This window comes from Phocoena phocoena, chromosome 1 (genome assembly GCF_963924675.1).
Source record: "Phocoena phocoena chromosome 1, mPhoPho1.1, whole genome shotgun sequence".
NCBI lineage: Eukaryota > Metazoa > Chordata > Mammalia > Artiodactyla > Phocoenidae > Phocoena > Phocoena phocoena.
Genome location: NC_089219.1, coordinates 24668372 through 24685731, shown reverse-complemented (window position 1 = coordinate 24685731; position 17360 = coordinate 24668372). Strand labels below are relative to the sequence as shown.

At 52.9% G+C, this 17360-nt stretch overlaps 1 protein-coding gene across 1 annotated transcript in view; it reads left to right on the top strand.

Annotated features, from left to right (window-relative positions):
* The window catches only part of NKAIN1 (sodium/potassium transporting ATPase interacting 1), a 41124-nt gene extending 26042 nt beyond the window's left edge, over positions 1 to 15082 (top strand). The window contains exons 2-7 of the mRNA XM_065877203.1: positions 10474 to 10611; positions 12031 to 12111; positions 13142 to 13339; positions 13698 to 13758; positions 14794 to 14897; positions 15032 to 15082. Of these exons, the coding sequence (XP_065733275.1) occupies positions 10474 to 10611; positions 12031 to 12111; positions 13142 to 13339; positions 13698 to 13758; positions 14794 to 14897; positions 15032 to 15082 (633 nt within the window). The remainder of the gene's footprint in view (positions 1 to 10473; positions 10612 to 12030; positions 12112 to 13141; positions 13340 to 13697; positions 13759 to 14793; positions 14898 to 15031) is intronic.
* Positions 15083 to 17360: the final 2278 nt, after the last annotated feature.

Here is a 17360-nt window from a genome sequence, read left to right as displayed (position 1 = left end):
ATTACGTGGAAGGTAGTGACCAGCTGCTCCCTGGCTCCCCCAGGCCCAACTGAGGTAGGGGGCTGGGCCATAGTGGTAGGGTGTGAGGACAGACAGATGGCAGTCTGAGGACTTGGGGACTGGGGAGCTGTCCGAGGAGGAGGGCGCAGCACTGAGCGGAGGAAGGTTACCCTTGAGAGCAGAAGGTGCTATGGAGCAGGGCTGTAGGGGTGAGAGTAGCCTAGTCTCAGAGAACCACTTGGTGGGGAACCAAGGGCTCTGCCCCAGCAGACAGGTTGCAGACTCAGCTCTTCCGTGTGCCCGTGGGCGAGCCCCTTGACTTTCCTGAGCCTCAGTTTCCTCATCTATCAGTAGGGGGAAGATTAAGAGATGTGACCCAGGAATTCCCTGGTGGTCCAGTGGTTAGGACTCTGCGATTCCGCTGCCGGGGGCCTGGGCCTGCAAGCCACTCAGCACAGGCCAAAAAAAAAAGAGAAATGTGACCCGAGTATGAGGGGTAGTATACAGTAGGTACTCAATAAATGACTCTACAATTCTAAGACCCATTGGGAGAGGTTAGTTTAGTTTTGTTGTTTGGCCGCATCGCGCGGCTTGCAGGATCTTAGTTCAACCAGGGATTGAACCCAGGCCCTCGGCAGTGAAAGCACGGAGTCCTAACTACTGGACTGCCAGGGAGTTCCCTAGTTTTCTAGTGGGAAAGAGCTTCCTCTCTTCTTGCCCCTTTCCCACTTCCCCTGCTCTCTGGCCTGGGGCAGGTGTTCTGATACTGCACTGAGGAGGCTACGGGCAGGACTGTCATCCCATGAGGACAGGAGCTGGGCCCTCTGTATTCACCACTGAGTTCTCAGCACTAAGCCTAGAAAAGACGCTCAAGAACTGTTGGTAGAACGGATGAATGAATTGGTAGAATGAATGAATGAACAGGTGTGAAGTACTTAGGACAGTGCCTGGCACTAATAGGTTAATAAACATTAGCTGTTACTTCACTGCCCATGGGAGGCTGGGCTGGGTGGCTCATGAGAGGCCCTTTGATGCAGAGCAGGTTCTGCCCCCGCCTCCACTCTGTCCCTTCGTATGCCCGTGACTGTCTCTGGAGAGATGTCTGGTGAGTGGGAAGAGCAGTGGGTGTAGAGACAGGGCTCAGACCTTAGCTCTGCCACATCCTGTCTGAGTGACTTCAGGAGACTCAAGTGACCACACTGAGCTTCCTCATATCAAGGTGGCCACACTAGGGCTGTGGGGAGAGGGCTGATGGCACCTGGAGGAGGGGTGATGGTGGATCTGTGCGTAGTCAGGGAGAGGCAGGGCTCTGATGACCCAGGCAGAACCTAGAGGCAGGCTGTACCAGGGACTGGCAGAACCACCTTCTGGTGAAGATGGGCCATTAGGCTCTCAGCAGAGGTCACAGGACCCCAATGGCAGTCCCCCTGAAGGCAGGCGGGCTGCAGCAACACCAGGCCTAGATAGCGACTTGGAGCGGCAGAGGCCCCCATTGTACAGATGAGAACACTGAGGCCCTCTGAGCCTTGCCCTGGGTCCCAAAGCACATTCACATCACAGAAGGAGACCTCAGATCCTCTGAGCCACCCAAGTGCTCTTTCACACAGTCTAACAATGAGTCAACAACATTTCTCTTAACTTTTTAAAAATTATAGATTTGTTTTAAAACATCTTAGAAATACCAGAGTTCATGTATTTGAAAGTAAAAGTTTCCCGCTCCCTAGAGAGAAGTTCTCATAACCATTTGTTATGTTTCCCAGGCTCTTGATTCTGCATTTACAATCACACACATTTCATGTCTTTTTTTTTTTTTTTTTGCTTTTGTTTTTTTTACGTAAATGGAATCTCATTGTTCTGCAGCTTGTTTTGTTTTGTTTTCACTTAACTCTGATAGCCTTGGCCATTTTCCAGCAGGATCCAGGCTGGGACAGAGAGAGGCAGAAGGGCTGTGGGAGCCCTGGAAAAGAAAGAGAGAGAGAGAATGTGTGCGTGTGTTGGGGGTAGAAAGAACTCCCCACAGGTCACTATGCACAGTGGGTGGGAAACCAGGCAGAGAAGCCCCCTTCATCAGCTCCCAGAGGACTGTGGTATCTGTCTTTAGACTAGAACTCTATGAAGCCGAAACCACACCAGCTTGCTGTATACCCTGTAGGTGCTCAAGAAATATTTGTTCGCTGAATTGAGTCCCTTTTAGGCCCATCTTCCCTGACCCTGCCAGAGACTACCTGGTCTCCATGACTGTACTCCTTTTAATCTCTTGCTGGGTGTTTATTTCAACTCATACTCAAATGGCATGGACGCCAGATGGACCCTGGAGATGGGGACAGAGCTCAGAGAAAGAGAGAAGACCCTCTCCTTAGACGAGTCACTGCCCCTCTGTGCTGTCAGTTTGCTCACCTCTCTAATGAGGGGGTTGGACCAACAGATCTCCAGGGGTCCTTCCAGTTCTGCCATCTGCAGCTTCAGTCCCACTACCTCATTTCACGGATGAGGGGCTGAGTCGAGTTTAATTCTGTCAGCTGCCTCAGAAATCCATTGGGAAAAGGGGGGCTTGAGTTTGGGGATGCAGCAAAGGCTGTAGTCATATCCTGAGCACCAACTGTGTACCAAGTACCGGGATGAGAGCTTTACATGCACTGTCCAAATCCTCAGGACGTTTTCCCAGTGAGGAAACAGCTGGTTCAGAAAGGGGGAGTAACTTGCCTGAGGTCACACAGTGAGTCAGGGACTGAGCTGGGAATGGAACTCAGGTGTGCCTGACCCCCAATGGCGGGTTCTTCCCACCTCAGCATCTATGTGAACTAAAGTCAATAAAGGAGACCAGGCGCGACCAAACTATTCTCCAGAAACTTCAGGGGCCCCTTCCTCATCATTCCCCAGACAGCCTGACTTCTGTATCTAAGTCCCCTGGCGATATGGCTGGAATTTTGGACAGGAAAGTAGTTGACTTGCAGAACTGGCTGGCAAGGGCTTGGACACAAGAGGCTTCTGATGGGTTCTGTGGCCCCAAGCCCAGCCCTCTGCCCGCCCTCTCTCCCAGCCGGCTTCCTGGGGGCCGGGGTGGTCCCATCTGCATTATTCATTTCTCACTCCCTATCCCCAACCCCCCAACCTGGTGTTGGGCTCCTGGGGTTGGCGTCTAGACAGACAAGAGCATCCTACTGAGAGCAGAGGCAGCCCTGACTGAAAGTTCCCATGGCAACTGCATCCCCCTCAGCTGGCAGCTACCCAATAAATAAATAATCAGGGATGGGGGTGGGGAGCTAAGGGCAGGGGGAGGGGCAGCAGGGGAGCCTCGTGGAAGCTTCACTCCGGAAACAGGGGTGGGTTAGGCTTGAAGTAGACTGGGGGCTGGTATTGCAGCTGGCCAGGTGAGAGAAGGTAGAGGGAGGAAGGTGGCCAGATGTGAGAGAGATTCAGAAGAGTAGAGAGCCAGTTGATGACAGACTGGGAACGCGGGTGAGCAGCAGGAAGACCAGGACCTACAGCTTACCGTTCTCGGTCATGCAGCCAGACACATCATGGGGCCCACATCACTGCAAATGGACTAGGTTTGGATGTATTAAGTTCATGATGAACCGTCCAATGGGTACTTGGTTATAAAGGGGCTGGAGGCCGAAGGAACTGAAGCTGGGGGGGACATGCATTTGCTGGGACACGCGGAGTGTGAAGAGGGGCTGGGCTGTGGCCCTGAGGTGCTCTGATACTTAGGGGCCTGACTGCGCAGGAGGATAGGCTGCACCGGAATCAGGCCAAGGAGGTGGAGAATGTGTGCGCCAGGCACGGCTCTCACCGCTGGAAATGCAGCAGTGAACATCCCCACTCTCGTGGAGTTTGCCTTCTAATGCAGGAGGCAGTAAATAAGGAGTGAATAGTATGTTAGTCAATGATAAGTGCCGTGGAGAAAATAAAGCAAGGGGGGAGGCAGGGAGCTCTGTAGCGGAATATAATTTTAAATAATGCTGACTCTCCTCACGACCAGATGAAGGAAGTACTGTGAATCATACCCATTTTGTTGGTGAGAAAACTGAGGCACAGAGAGGTTAAGTGACTTCCCAGAGTTGTAGAAAAACCAGCGGCACCAGGATTCTAACCCAGCTCTGCTCCTAACCCCTGGACCAAATTGTAGCAAGTGGGTGGAGGGGTGAGTAGCAGGGAGGGCGTGGAGACCTTTAAACAGTTTTGGATGTGAGAGCATTGGGCTAGATAAGGCATTAGTTGGAGGGGGAAAAGGGACTTTCTATTTATCTATTTTTTTTAAGTAGAAGAGGCTTAAGCATGTTTAGGAGGCAGTGGGAAGGATTCTGGGCAGGGAAAGAGGTTGGGTTTACAAGAGAAGAGATCGTGGATGATGTGGGCTCCCGAGTAGGTAGAAGACAGGGTTCAGAATGCAGGAGGAGGCATTGACCTTTAGTGCGGGGAGGGACAGAGCGTCAAGTATAGGGGGTTGGGGGGAGACCAGGTCTTTACCAGGGTGGGGGCGAAGGGGACCCAGGAGGGTTGAGGACAGCAAGAAGATCTGAAATATTAGGAGTGAGTTCCTCAGAGAAGCCTAGTTGGGTTGTGGGACAGCATCGGGGAGCTTCTTGTAGTCGATTATTCCGGATCTCCAGTGGCCCCAGTCTGCCCCGTGGAGTGACTTTCTCCGGAATTGCTTGGCTGCTTTGCGAGAGCTGAGGAAGCTCTTAATCGGGCTTATCCAGGTGTGGGCTTTTCCTCACAGGCGCGATGAAAAGGCGGAGGAGTATGGCAGTTCGGGTTACAGGCAAAGCTGATGGTGAAGTGAGGGGTCATGTGATCCCAGCAGGCTGATGGGCCCGTCATCGTGAAGGGTGTTGGGAAGAAGCTGGGGTGTCTGAGAGGGGCTCTCAAATTGGCGACTTTGGAGGCAGGGCAGTTATGGGTGATGACACATTCCAAGAAGTGGCCATGGACAAGGAAGAATGGAAGCAAAGGTCATGGGAGAGGACTTGAGAGGTTAGGGTGCTGGAGGGGGTGGCCCCAGATGTCAGAGTCGACCAGGATGATGCAGCGGTCGTGGGATCGTTTTCAAGGAAGGGACAAGACCTGGAGGCCAGTGGATGATGAGTCCAGCAGTGGATGAGGGTGGTATAGCCACTGGGTCGCACAGTTCTGCAGGCAGTTTGGGGACCCCAGAGGATACCAACCCCACCTTCGGGCCTGAGGAGCATGGGATGAGAGAAGAGAAAGAGTCACTGAGAAGACTACAGGGAAAACAGCGTCCTTGGGTGCAACGTTTAAGGGGTGGGGGGACCCCTTAGGGAAGGCGCCGAGGCCGTAGAGACACTTGCTGGTGTGGAAGGGGTCATGAAAGGGGGCCGGGGGCCAGGGGAGGGCTGGGTCAGAGGAAGCAGCATAGAGCATTGTGGAGATCAAGGGCAGAGAGGACCAATGGGCAGGAAAGTGGGACTTGCTCTGTGGTCATTGACAGATCCAGACAGGGCTGTGAGGCTGGGGGGACTGGATCTCATCTGTCTTTCTGGGACTACAGTCAAGGGACTCATCCCGCTTATCTGGGGTCCTTGTGACTGGGGAATTGGCTGGCCCAGAGGCCATAAGGATTACCCCAGGCTCTCTGGGCTGCATTGATGACAAGAGTGATTCGACCAGATTTGTGCTTTAGAAAAAGCATTCGGTAGGTTGGTAGGCAGCCTCCTTCTGCCAGGAGATGAGGCGGGAGGCTACAGCAGTTGCCCACAGAAGCTTCTGTGCTGGCCCACTTAGGAGAGAGACCCAAGAAGCCAGCCTCACCTAACTTGTAGGCTAACCAGGAAAAAATATCCCCGAAGTCACTTCTTTAAAAAAAAAATTAATTAATTAATTAGGCTGCGTTGGGTCTTTGTTGCTGTGTGTGGGCTTTCTCTAGTTGTGGCAAGCAGGGGCTACTCTTTGTTGCAGTGCGTGGGCTTCTCATTGCGGTGGCTTGTCTTGTTGGGGAGTACGGGCTCTAGGCACGTGGGCTTCAGTAGTTGTGGCTCGTGGGCTCTAAAGCACAGGCTCAGTAGTTGTGGAGCACGGGCTTAGTTGCTCTGTGGCATGTGGAATCTTCCCGGACCAGGGCTCGAACCTGTGTCCCCTGCGTTGGCCAGGGGATTCTTAACCACTGCACCACCAGGGGAAGCCCCCCGAAGTCACTTTTTCCCTCTCAATGCACATGTACTTGAACTTTTTGCAACGGAGTAGGTTGCTATTGTCTCAACACAGGTCCTCCCATCAAAGTAAAAAAGACACTCTAGGCACTTCCCTGGTGGTCCAGTGGTTAAGAATCCGCACTTCCAGTGCAAGGGGCACAGGTTTGACCCCTGGTTAGGGAAGTAAGATCCCACATGCAGAGCAGTGCGGCCAGAAGGAAGAAGAAAAAAAGAGACACTCCAAGGCCAGTTATGATTTACCACCACTGCAGCCCTGAGATTATTGTTTCTAAGCCATTGCAACCAGATGGGGAAGATATTCCTCCTATTTTTTGTTCTTATCTTTATTTGTTAATTACCTGCATGTCACTGCTGCAGAAGCAGGAGTTCTGGAATATTTGCCTTGGTTTTTGAATAAAAGATAACAACTTTAGAATTGGGGTTATTTAAGACACTGAATCTCAATTAAACTATTTATTTATTTACATCGATTTCTGCACTCACCATTGGAGGGAGAGGCAGCATCGTTCAGGCCTGGGTTATCCCGCTGATCACAGTGGTTTTTAACTGTACAGTTTTCCATCCGTCTCCCCTCCTAGGCTCTGAGTTCCCAAAGGGCAGGGACTGCAACGTATTCATTTCAGCATCCCCGCGCCAGCACAGGGTCTGAAACAGACTAAACGTTCTGTGAATAAATAAATGATGTACCCTGGATGGATGAGGGCATGTCAGATGTCAGATGGAGGAGTAAATGGATGTGGATGGTGTTTTGATGAATGAGTGGGCAGTTGTTGGATGGGAGGCTGGAGGGAGGCTGGAAGGATGGCTCAGAGTGACAAGAACATCCAGTGTTCCATATTCAGTGGAAAGAGAGATCCCTTTGGGCCAGTCAGGAGGTCTTCCTAGGAACGGAGAAAATTGTGCTATGTTTTGAAAACCAAGGAGGACTTGGATATAAGGAAAGGGAAATGATGGTGGATCCTCAACTGTTATTTCAGCTGCTTGGGGGCAGGAACTGGCTGGGAATAAAGAATTGAGCCAGATCCTAGCAGCCTTCAAAGCCCAACTAAGAAGCTTTGACTGTTAGGTCTCCTACTAATTAACCACCATATATTGAGTCTAATTATTAGTTTATGTGATGTCTCCATATCCTCACAACAACTTCTTAGGGGAGGGATTATCTTCCCCATTTATAGTTAAAGAAATAGGCTTAGAGAGGGAAAGTAATTTGCCCTAAGTCACACAGCAGAACTGCAGTTTGAACTTGAGTTTTAGTGACTCCAGCGCTGCTCACTTTATCAATGAGGTCCCTGAGAACACAGGAGTTTTGAGCTAGGGCCAGAGTGGGGGTAGGGGTGATGTCAGGTTTAGGTAGTTGTATCCAGGCAGGGTGTCTCCCCAACTACACTATGAGCCTGGGCAACTCTGTCTCACCCTCCTTGCCAGGACCCTGTGCCAGCTGAATCGAGAGCATCCAGCTGGACCGCAAACCACCAGGACTCCCTAAGGCCTAACAGAGTCAGGGTAGAGAGGAGAAGAGAAGTGGGGCAGGAGCTTTGGGGAGGGGATGCAGCCTGGGGAGTTTCTCCCCCAAGGTTGGCAGGCCACTGGATTCAAAACCAGAAGGGCCCTTAGAGGTCATTTAGTCTGGCAGCCTCTATGTTAGAGGATCTCAAGACCCACAGAGAAGGTAGCCTGCCCAAGTAAGCCAGGAATCAGTGTCAGACTCTCAACCAGAAACCACATGTCTTAACTCCCGAGCCAGTGCCAACTGGGAAAGGTGGTGTGTTGGTGCCAAGGTGGGACAGGAGGCAGACAAAGGTAGAATGGCTGTCTGGCTCTGCCACCAACCTGCTGTGTGACCTTGGGCAAGTCACTTCCCTTCTCTGAGCCTCATGGTTTCTTTCTTCTGAGTTAATGATCTCAGCAGTGCCTTTCTGCCAAGAAGTATCCAGTGAGAGATGAACTTGGAAGGCTGTTTACAATCTGCAGAGCTCTGGGAGGGGAGTCACCAGCAAGAGGCAGGCTGGTGCCAGGTGGGTGGGTGCCAGGGTTGGGCCTGCAGCTTCCTGGGTCTCTGCCCAAGCTTTGCCATCTGTGTGGTACCATCAGCTCCATCTCCTCTTGCCTCCCTGCCAGGAAGAAGCCTTCTGGGATCTTCTTACTTTATCAGGATCTTCTTGCTTCCTCCCTAGGCAGACCCTCTTCTCTCTCCTTCTATGTAGTCAGGACTCTTGGGTGCAAGTGACAGAATCAGAAGTACAAGGAGGGAGAATTTGTTTAGGCATGGCTAGATCCTCAGACCTAAAACGATGTCTCCCAGACACTCCCCTTGTTTGTTCACTCTTCCTTCCTCACTCTCTTTCCTTTAGCTTTGGCTTCCTCCTCAAGCCGGCTGTCCCCCAAGTGGTGGCAAAGACAGCCACCAACAGCTCTCAGCTGACACTATGCCCATCCAGGTATCTTGGCAGGTGACATCTCTGTCCTGATGCCCCAGCAAGTATCCAGGATAACTCTCAGGGCGCAGGCTGAGTGCCCATCCCTGGACAGATCACTGTGTGTTGCCTATTTGCTTAGACTTGGGTCACTAGCCCACTGCAGAAATTAGAAGTGGGGGGACTTCCCTGGTGGCGCAGTGGTTAGGAATCCGCCTGCCAATGCAGGGGCACACGGGTTCAAGCCCTGGTCCAGGAAGATCCCACATGCCGTGGAGCAACTAAGCCCGTGTGCCACAACTACTGAGCCTGCACTCTAGAGCCCATGAGCCCCAACAACTGAGCCCGCATACCACAACTACTGAAGCTCACGTGCCTAGAGCCTGTGCTCTGCAACAAGCGAAACCACTGCAATGAGAAGCCCGCGTACCGCAACAAAGGGTAGCCCCCACTCGCCGCAACTAGAGAAAGCCTGCACCTGCACACAGGAACGAAGACCCAACACAAACAAAAATAAATAAATAAAATAAATAAATTTATTTAAAAAAAAAAGAAATTAGAAGTGGGCTCAGCCCCACCCAAGCCACATGGACTGAGGGTCTGGGAGGCAGTTTCCAAAACAAAGAGATAAGTTCTGTCAACAGAAGAAGGAATATGGGACAGTCAATAACAACTGGTATCCTTGGTACCTTTGTTCCTAAATGTATCAGCTGAAAGGTTGAACCAGGGGCTTCTGGAAAGGGAGTCCTATATCAGTTACCTTTTGCTGCGTAACAAATCCCTCCAAAATGTAGTGGTTTTTAAAACAGCCATTTTAGGGAATTCCCCGGTGGTCCAGTGGTTAGGACTCAGCACTTTCACTGCCATGGTCCTGGGTTCGATCCCTGGTCAGGGAACTAAGATCGTGAAAGCCGCGTGGCACAGCCAAAAATTGAAGAAAAATAATAATAAAAAATAAAACAACCATTTTATTTAGCTCACGATTCTGTGGGTCAGCTGGGAGATTTTTTGGTCTGGCGACCTGTTGGCTAGCATCTGAATGATCTAGGATGGCCTCACTCGTGTGTGTTGATGGTTGACTGTCTGTCACCTGGGGTGCCTTGGTTCTTTTCCCTGTGGCCTCTCTTCCTCCAGCAGGTCGGCTTGAGCTCTGTCACAAGGTGTTCTCTGTGTTACAAGTATAACAAGTGGGCAAGCTCCAATGCACCGGCGTTTTTCAAGCCTTCACTTGCTTCCTCTTTGCTAAAGTCCCCTTGAACAAAGCAAGTCACATGACCAAGCACAAAATTAGTGTGGGAGGGCACTGCTAAAGAGCATGGAAGTAGGAAGAGAAAGAATTTGAGGCCAATTGTGCAACGTACTACAGCTCCCTCAGGGACAGGGAGTGAAAAAAAATCCCTTTTCTTTGTAGCCCATGGATCCCATGGACCAGGGCAACCTCCAGATAGGGGTCCTTGGAAGAACGTGACCGAGCCCCCGGGCTTCCCCGGGGTCTCCAGGGCCCTGGCTCAGCCCTAGGCCAGAGCTAGGGGCAGGCAGTCTGGATCCTGACCACGGGCAGAGACCCGCCCCCCAGGGAAAGTATAGATGCCAATGGGGAAGCTTCTTGGCAGGGAGGAAGGCGTTCTGAACCCCGGCTCCCATCTCCCTTTAGCCCACCCCAAACTGATGAACAGGGCTCTGTCCCGCTCATCCTCACCGACCTGTCCTCACCTCCCAGCATCCCTTTGGTACTGCGGGGCTGGGATGGCGCTGAGACTTGTGTATAATCAGGTCATGGCTCCTCATCACCATGGTAACTGGTGTCACCTGCTCCACAGGGTTGAAAAGGAGTACCTGTCCTTTTTTAGGTGGTGACTGTGGCCTCAGCCTGCTCTTTCCCACAGGTGGCTGCGTTGGAGCGGCAGATCTTTGACTTCCTGGGCTACCAGTGGGCTCCTATCCTAGCCAACTTCCTGCACATCATGGCAGTTATCCTGGGCATCTTTGGTACCGTGCAGTACCGCTCCCGGTACCTCATTCTGGTATGGCTCACTTGGCCTCTCCACAAGCCAACCCCCTCTTCTCATCCCCATCCGTTCCCACCTTGTTCTCCAGCCAAAGCTGCCCTCCACCCTGGGCACCTAGACCCCTGCCTCTGGCTGGGCTCCAGCCCAGCTGGTGATGTGGATGTTCAAATCCCAATGCTTCTTTGCTCAGTGGAGACAAAATTAGTATTTTTCCTAAAGAATTTTCTACAGAAAATTCCAAATATTAACAAGGTATATCATTTAGTGAGTGCCTACCATATTCCAGGCACGTGCTAAGAGTTTCACCTGCTTTACTTATCTTTACGACAGCCCTTCGAAGTATATCTTATCTCCATTTTCCAGATGAGGAATTGAGGCTCAGAAAGGTGACAAGGCTTCCTAAAGTCACACAGCTAATAAGTGGCAGGGTTAGAGCATCCTGTCCAGAGCGAAGGCTCCTGCCGCATCACCACGCTGCCCAGTAAGCCCGTGCGAGGGATGGACTTTGCCTTGTTTGGTTTCTCAAGTTGCTTCAGGAAGGCTTGGCTTCTGTCCCTGGATGTTCATCAAAAATGTGGTCTAGTGTGGCTAGTGTGGCCTTGAGGCCAGTGCCTCCCGTGCCCCAATCTCAGGAGTGCATTATGTCCCTGGCTCCTTCCTCCTACTTCCTCTTTCCAAGCTCTGGTCCTTGATTATCAAACTCCTGTTTTCAACTAGTCTCATCCTTGTCCCTCGCTCTTCCTCAGTGACTCATTTATACACCTCTCTTGAGGGAAAGGGCTTTCCGATAGATTTACGACAGAAATGCTTGACACCCAAAGTAACAATGCCATGTAATGTCATGCCCCACCCCCAGAGCCCACTCGCGCTCATTCTAGGGCTTCTCCACACCTCCCACAGGCTCAGTTCCAGAAGCCAGGTGAACAGGGCCCTTCCAAAGCTCTCCCTCACCTGAGATAAGAGGACCCTTCTCTCCAGTTCTCAGGAAAGCTCCCGGCACCACTGTAAACGGCACTGTCTGCCAGGCGGCTGCCGCTGGCTTAGGCATAGGATTTGGGTGGAAATATCCAGCTCCTCTCTAGTTCTTTGCCATGGGTAGGATGCCATCTGGTGTCTGTGGTTCTCTGCAGAGTGGATAGGATTAGCTACCAGAGGACTTAGGTTTGCATGCCAGCCCTACCTCTTCCTAGCTGTGTGATCTTGGAAAATGTCAACCTCTCTGAGCCTTAACTTAGTTATCTTTAAAGAGAAAGACAGCGCCTTCCCTGCAGGGCTCTGGTAAGGACTGGATGGTTGTAAAATGATGTGTAAACTATATTGCTTTCTGAGTGAGGCATTGTCATAGTTTCCCCTGCAAAGGTCTCCTCCGTCCATTGACCCGCCCCATCCCCACTCCTCCAGGCCCCACCCTGATCCCACCTCTGCTTTCCCCAGTATGCAGCCTGGCTGGTGCTTTGGGTTGGCTGGAATGCGTTTATCATCTGCTTCTACTTGGAGGTTGGACAGCTGTCCCAGGTAAGCCTCAGGCCTGGCAGTGCCAGAGAGCAGAGACTGACCTTTCCCATCCCCTGCCCCAGGGGCTCCTGTGGTGTGGGTCTCAGGGGCATCATATCTTGAAGAGACCGCCCTCTACACATTCGAGTAATCTGTGCTCCCTATCCCCCATCCCTACGTTTTCATTTCTGGCATCCTCCGTACTTCTTAAAAACAAATGACGGGGAATTCCCTCGCGGTCCAGAGGGTGGCTTACCCTCGCTGAGCTTCAATTTCGTCATCTAGTAAGTATAGTTAATAGAAACCCCAATTTCATGTGGTTGCTGAGGGGATGAAAGGAGATCGAACATCTCAGTGCTTGGCACCAAGTCAGCATGCAGTGAATATTTCACAGTTAACAGACTGCCTGAGTGAATGGACTGAGGAAAACAGATGCACACGTGGGTAAGAACTTCTGATGTAGGCCAGCCCCTTCTCCATTTCAAAAGGGGAGACCAAGGTCTAAAGAGGTTTGCCCAGGGTCACACACAGGGAGCAGTGGAGAGGCTGAATGGGCTGTGAAGGGGTCTGTATTGAGGATTTCACCAACAGCTGGATAATTGGACCCGATCACCATTAATGTCCCTTCCAGCCCTGAAATTCTGAGACTCCTGTGGGTTTGAACCAGCCCCTTCCATCTCTGATAGAGGAGTGAGGCCTGCATGGTCATCAAGCGCCACCTACTGGCCAAATGTAGACTTGCAGATACAGACTTTCTCCATACCTTTCGCAAATCAAGCCAGGAAAGGAAGCTGTTACAACCCAGGTGTGAAGCCGACCTTATATAAAGTCTTCTGGAGGGAATTCCCTGGCGGTTCAGTGGTTAGGACTCGGCACTTTCACTGCCGGCGCCCGGGTTCGATCCCTGGTCAGGGAACTAGGATCCCACAAGAAGTGCGGTGCTGCCAAAAAAAAAAAAAGAAGTCTCCTGGAGCCTGGGGAGGATTTCTGCCCCTCCCCGCCCCAACCGCCTCCGGCCCAAGCTCAGTATCCTAGGCCCCTCTGCCCCTAGGACCGGGACTTCATCATGACCTTCAACACATCCCTGCACCGCTCCTGGTGGATGGAGAACGGGCCAGGCTGCCTGGTGACACCTGTCCTGAACTCCCGCCTGGCCCTGGAGGACCACCATGTCATCTCGGTCACCGGTTGCCTGCTTGACTATCCCTACATTGAAGCACTCAGCAGTGCCCTGCAGATCTTCCTGGCTGTGAGTTCTCCTGTCCCCCTGCCTGTCCCAGCCCTGCCCTAGGCACTTTACACACACAGTTACATGATCCTCTTTCCTCTTAACAAGCCAGTAAGGTATTGCCCAGGTCCAACTGGGGAAACTGAGGCTCAAAGAGGTAAAATAATTACTTGTCCAAAATCATACTCCCAGAACGGAGAATAGAACCAGGTATATTAAGTTTAAGGCGCAGTCATTTGACTTGGAGTTGTTATGGGTTTGCCTTCCTCTTAGCACACATGGCCCCCCCAGCGGGGGTGGGCAGGGCCGGGCAGGGGGTGAAGGAAGAGCTTCCCTCTCCTCCCTCCCTCCCTCCCTGACGCGCTGTGTCCTCCCCCAGCTGTTCGGCTTCGTGTTCGCCTGCTACGTGAGCAAAGTATTCCTGGAGGAGGAGGACAGCTGTAAGTGCGGAGCCCCTAGGGAACTGGGGAAACCTGGCCGCGTGCCACCCCACGCAGTCAGCACCCTGGACAGGGGCCAGAGCAGGAGGGAGCCCTGGGTTATTTAAGGCAGCGGTCCCCAACTTTTCTGGCTCCAGGGACCGGTTTCATGGAAGACAATTTTTTCCGTGGACGGAGGATGGGGGGGTGCTTTCAGGGTGATTCAAGTGCATTGATTTATTATGGCCTCCGTGCAGTCAAACCTCTCTGCTAATGATCTGTATTTGCAGCCGCTCCCCAGCACTAGCATCACGGCCTCAGCTCCACCTCAGATCATCAGGCATTAGATTCTCATAAGGAGTGCGCAACCTAGATCCCTCGCATGAGCAGTTCACAGTAGGGCTCACGCTCCTATGAGAATCTAATGCCACCGCTGATCTGACAGGAGGCGGAGCTCAGGCGGTAATGTGAGCAATGGGGAGCGGCTGTAAATACAGATGAAGCTTCGCTTGCTTGCCTGCCGCTCACCTGCTGTGCGGCCCAGTTCCTAACACCAGTACCGCTCTGTGGCCTGGGGGTTGGGGATCCCTGATTTAAGGGGCCCCTCTGGGGGCTGGGGAAGAAGAGGCAGCAGGGTGAGTGGGGATGGCATAGCCAGCCCATTCTGGGCTGAGGCCCAGACGTCCAGGTGCCCAATCCAAGGCTCCAGCACTGCCCCCCTACCTGCCCCTCTTAGGCCCCTTCCTGTCGCTCTGAGGGGCTCCACAGCCCCACTCCTGTCAAGCACCGCCCATTCCCAGTTCGTCCCACTCCCACCCCCAACAGGTCTTGCCTCCCCACACCCTTCTCCCTTAAAGGGCCACCCTCCCCATCCACCCCCCCAGCTCTCTATCCTCTTGGGCCTTGGCCTATCCATCAGGACACTGGAACAAAGCCCAACCCCTAAGGCCCTGTACAGGGTCTGGCCTCAGATTCCTCTCTTTCAGGACCCAGCCTCCCATAACTTGCCCCCTTCACAGGCCCATCTCTAACCACGTGCCATCTGCCCTTCCGCAGTTGATTTCATCGGCGGTTTTGACTCCTATGGATACCAGGCGCCTCAGAAGACGTCGCATTTACAACTGCAGCCTCTGTACACGTGGGTCATGGCGCGGAGCAGGGTCGGGTGGAGGGACCCCAGGCGCGGGCGTTAGTGTAGGAGAAAGAAGGGGAGGGAGGAGCGGAGAGGGCAGCCGGATCTCTCCGCCTCCCTACTTAGGGGTCCACTTCCCTAACCTGCCTTTGTTTCCTGCAGGGCGGGGTAGTAGCTTCTGCCCCACGACCACCCCCGCGGCGGCTACACTGACCGCCGCAGCCGCGAGCTCTGGCCAAGATGGCAGGCGTGCCCCCTGGCGGCTCGCTGACCGGACTGCAGCCTGGGTCGGCTTGACATGGGTCCGAAGCGGACATGGACTTGGCGCTTATTCGCCTGGACTTAAGGGGTGGGGCGGGGGAGGGGGTTCGCGGGGTTTGTATTTTTTTATCTCCACCTTGGCGTGTGCCGGAGCCTCCCGCCCTTCTCCAGCCTCTCCCTTTCACCCTTCTTCACCCAGCATCCTGTCCCCTGTCCAGAGAGAAAGGACAGGACAGACAGACTCACCCCCATCTCACCACATTCATTCACCAGCCCTGGGGAAAGTTACCCTGAACTAGAAGCAGGAGTTCTGGGTTCTAATCGCAGCTCCATCACTAACTCTCTATGTGACATCTGGCAAAGCCCTTGCCCTCTCTGGGCCTCAGTTTCCGACCTCAAATAATTAAAATAATCCCTTCGGAAATGGAGCTCTTTCTAGCCTTTTCATTTGACTCTCAATTCCCTGGACTATACTGGGATTTTACATAATCCCCATTTTGCAGATATGGAAACTGAGGCCTAGAGATGTAAAGCAATTTGCTTGAGGCCACACAGCTGGGCTTTTGGTGGCGGCAGGCCTTGAATATGATCTGTAGTTTCAGACTCCAAAACCCATTTCCAAGCCCCCTTCCAGCTTGGACACTCTAGAACCCATGTGATATACACCACACTCACATACCACCACCACCACCACCAATTGCTAACTCCTCTCTTAAAGCAATATATTCGTTCTCTTGTTGGGAACAGGATGGACGGATCCCAGAGCCCTGAATTCAGCCTGACCCACAGGGAAGCCTTCTTAGACTCGGCCTCTGTCCACCCTTGGCAAAGCTTTCAAGCTCTCTCTAGCAAAGGGGGGACACGACTCGGTCGCCCCACCCCCTTCCACATCCCTGAGCCTGCTGCACCCATGATCCCCCACCCCTTCAGCAACTCTGCCAACCCCTGGTGGCTCCATCCACCTCACCAGTTGGAAGACCTGTGGTTCCGGAGTGGAAAAGGGCTCATCTGTGCTGCCTGGTCAACAGTGTTCAAAGATCACCAGTGTTGATGATCACGCCGGTGTGCAGAAGCAACCTCTAACAAGTCCAGAAGTTGTTCTGAAGAGGCAGAATGGGGGTGGGGGTCATAGTGGGGGCTCTGGAGGGCCAGCACCCTTCCTTAAGAGCAAGTAGAGATGAGGGCCCATTCTCCTCGCCTCCCTCCACAGACCCTTCTGAGGACCCTGCATCCTGTGCGCTGGCTGGTGAATCTCAGGGCAGGAGGATCAGGCCTCAGCTTCCAGTTTGTGAAGTAGGAGTGGTCCTGGCTTAGGAAGGAAGGTGGGAGGCATGGGGGAACCCGATGGAAATACAGACGGTTGCACACCTGAGCCCATCCATGGGGATCATTCCTTGCTCTCCACCCTCTGATCTAGCATTTCTTCCCATCTAAGGCCAAAATATCCTGAACTTGGACCCCACCCCACCATTCCATCTGCAGGTCTGTGCCAAAGAGCCTAACCCAGGAGTCCCTCTGGTCACTACAGGGCCCAAGGTCCCAGATGGTGAGCCTGGTTAGCTGTGGGTACAGCTCAGGAGGGCAACAGTTCCCTTCAGGCCTGGCTGCTGCTCTGCTCCTGGACCAAGTCCTGCCTTCAGCCCTCTCTTCTCAGAGCCACCCCCAGCCAGCTGTCATCTCACCCCCAAGCCCCTTTCTACTCAATGACTTGAGCCACTGGTGCTTTGAAGCCTTTTGTTTTTGTAAGATGGTTTTTTCAAGGAGACTGTTTTCTTCTCACTGGGACCTTGCAAGGCAGGGAGTGTTGCCCTGGTTTCTGTGCAGGTGGGTTGATTAGAGATGGTGTTTTCCGACTTCCCTGGTGGCGCAGTGGTTAAGAATCTGCCTGCCAACGCAGGGGACATGGGTTCGAGCCCTGGTCCGGGAAGATCCCACATGCCACGGAGCAACTAAGCCCGTGTGCCACAACTACTGAGCCTGCACTCTAGAGCCCGTGAGCCACAACTACGGAGCCCACGTGCCACAACTGCTGCAGCCCTCGTGCCTAGAGCCTGTGCTCTGCAACAAAGAGAAGCCACCACAATGAGAAGCCCATGCACCGCAACAAAGAGTAGCCCTCGCTGCAACTAGAGAAAGCCCGTGCGCAGCAACAAAGACCCAACACAGCCAAAAAATAAATAAATTAATTAAAAAAAAAAAAAAGATGGTGTTTTCTTCTCTTTCTGTCTTC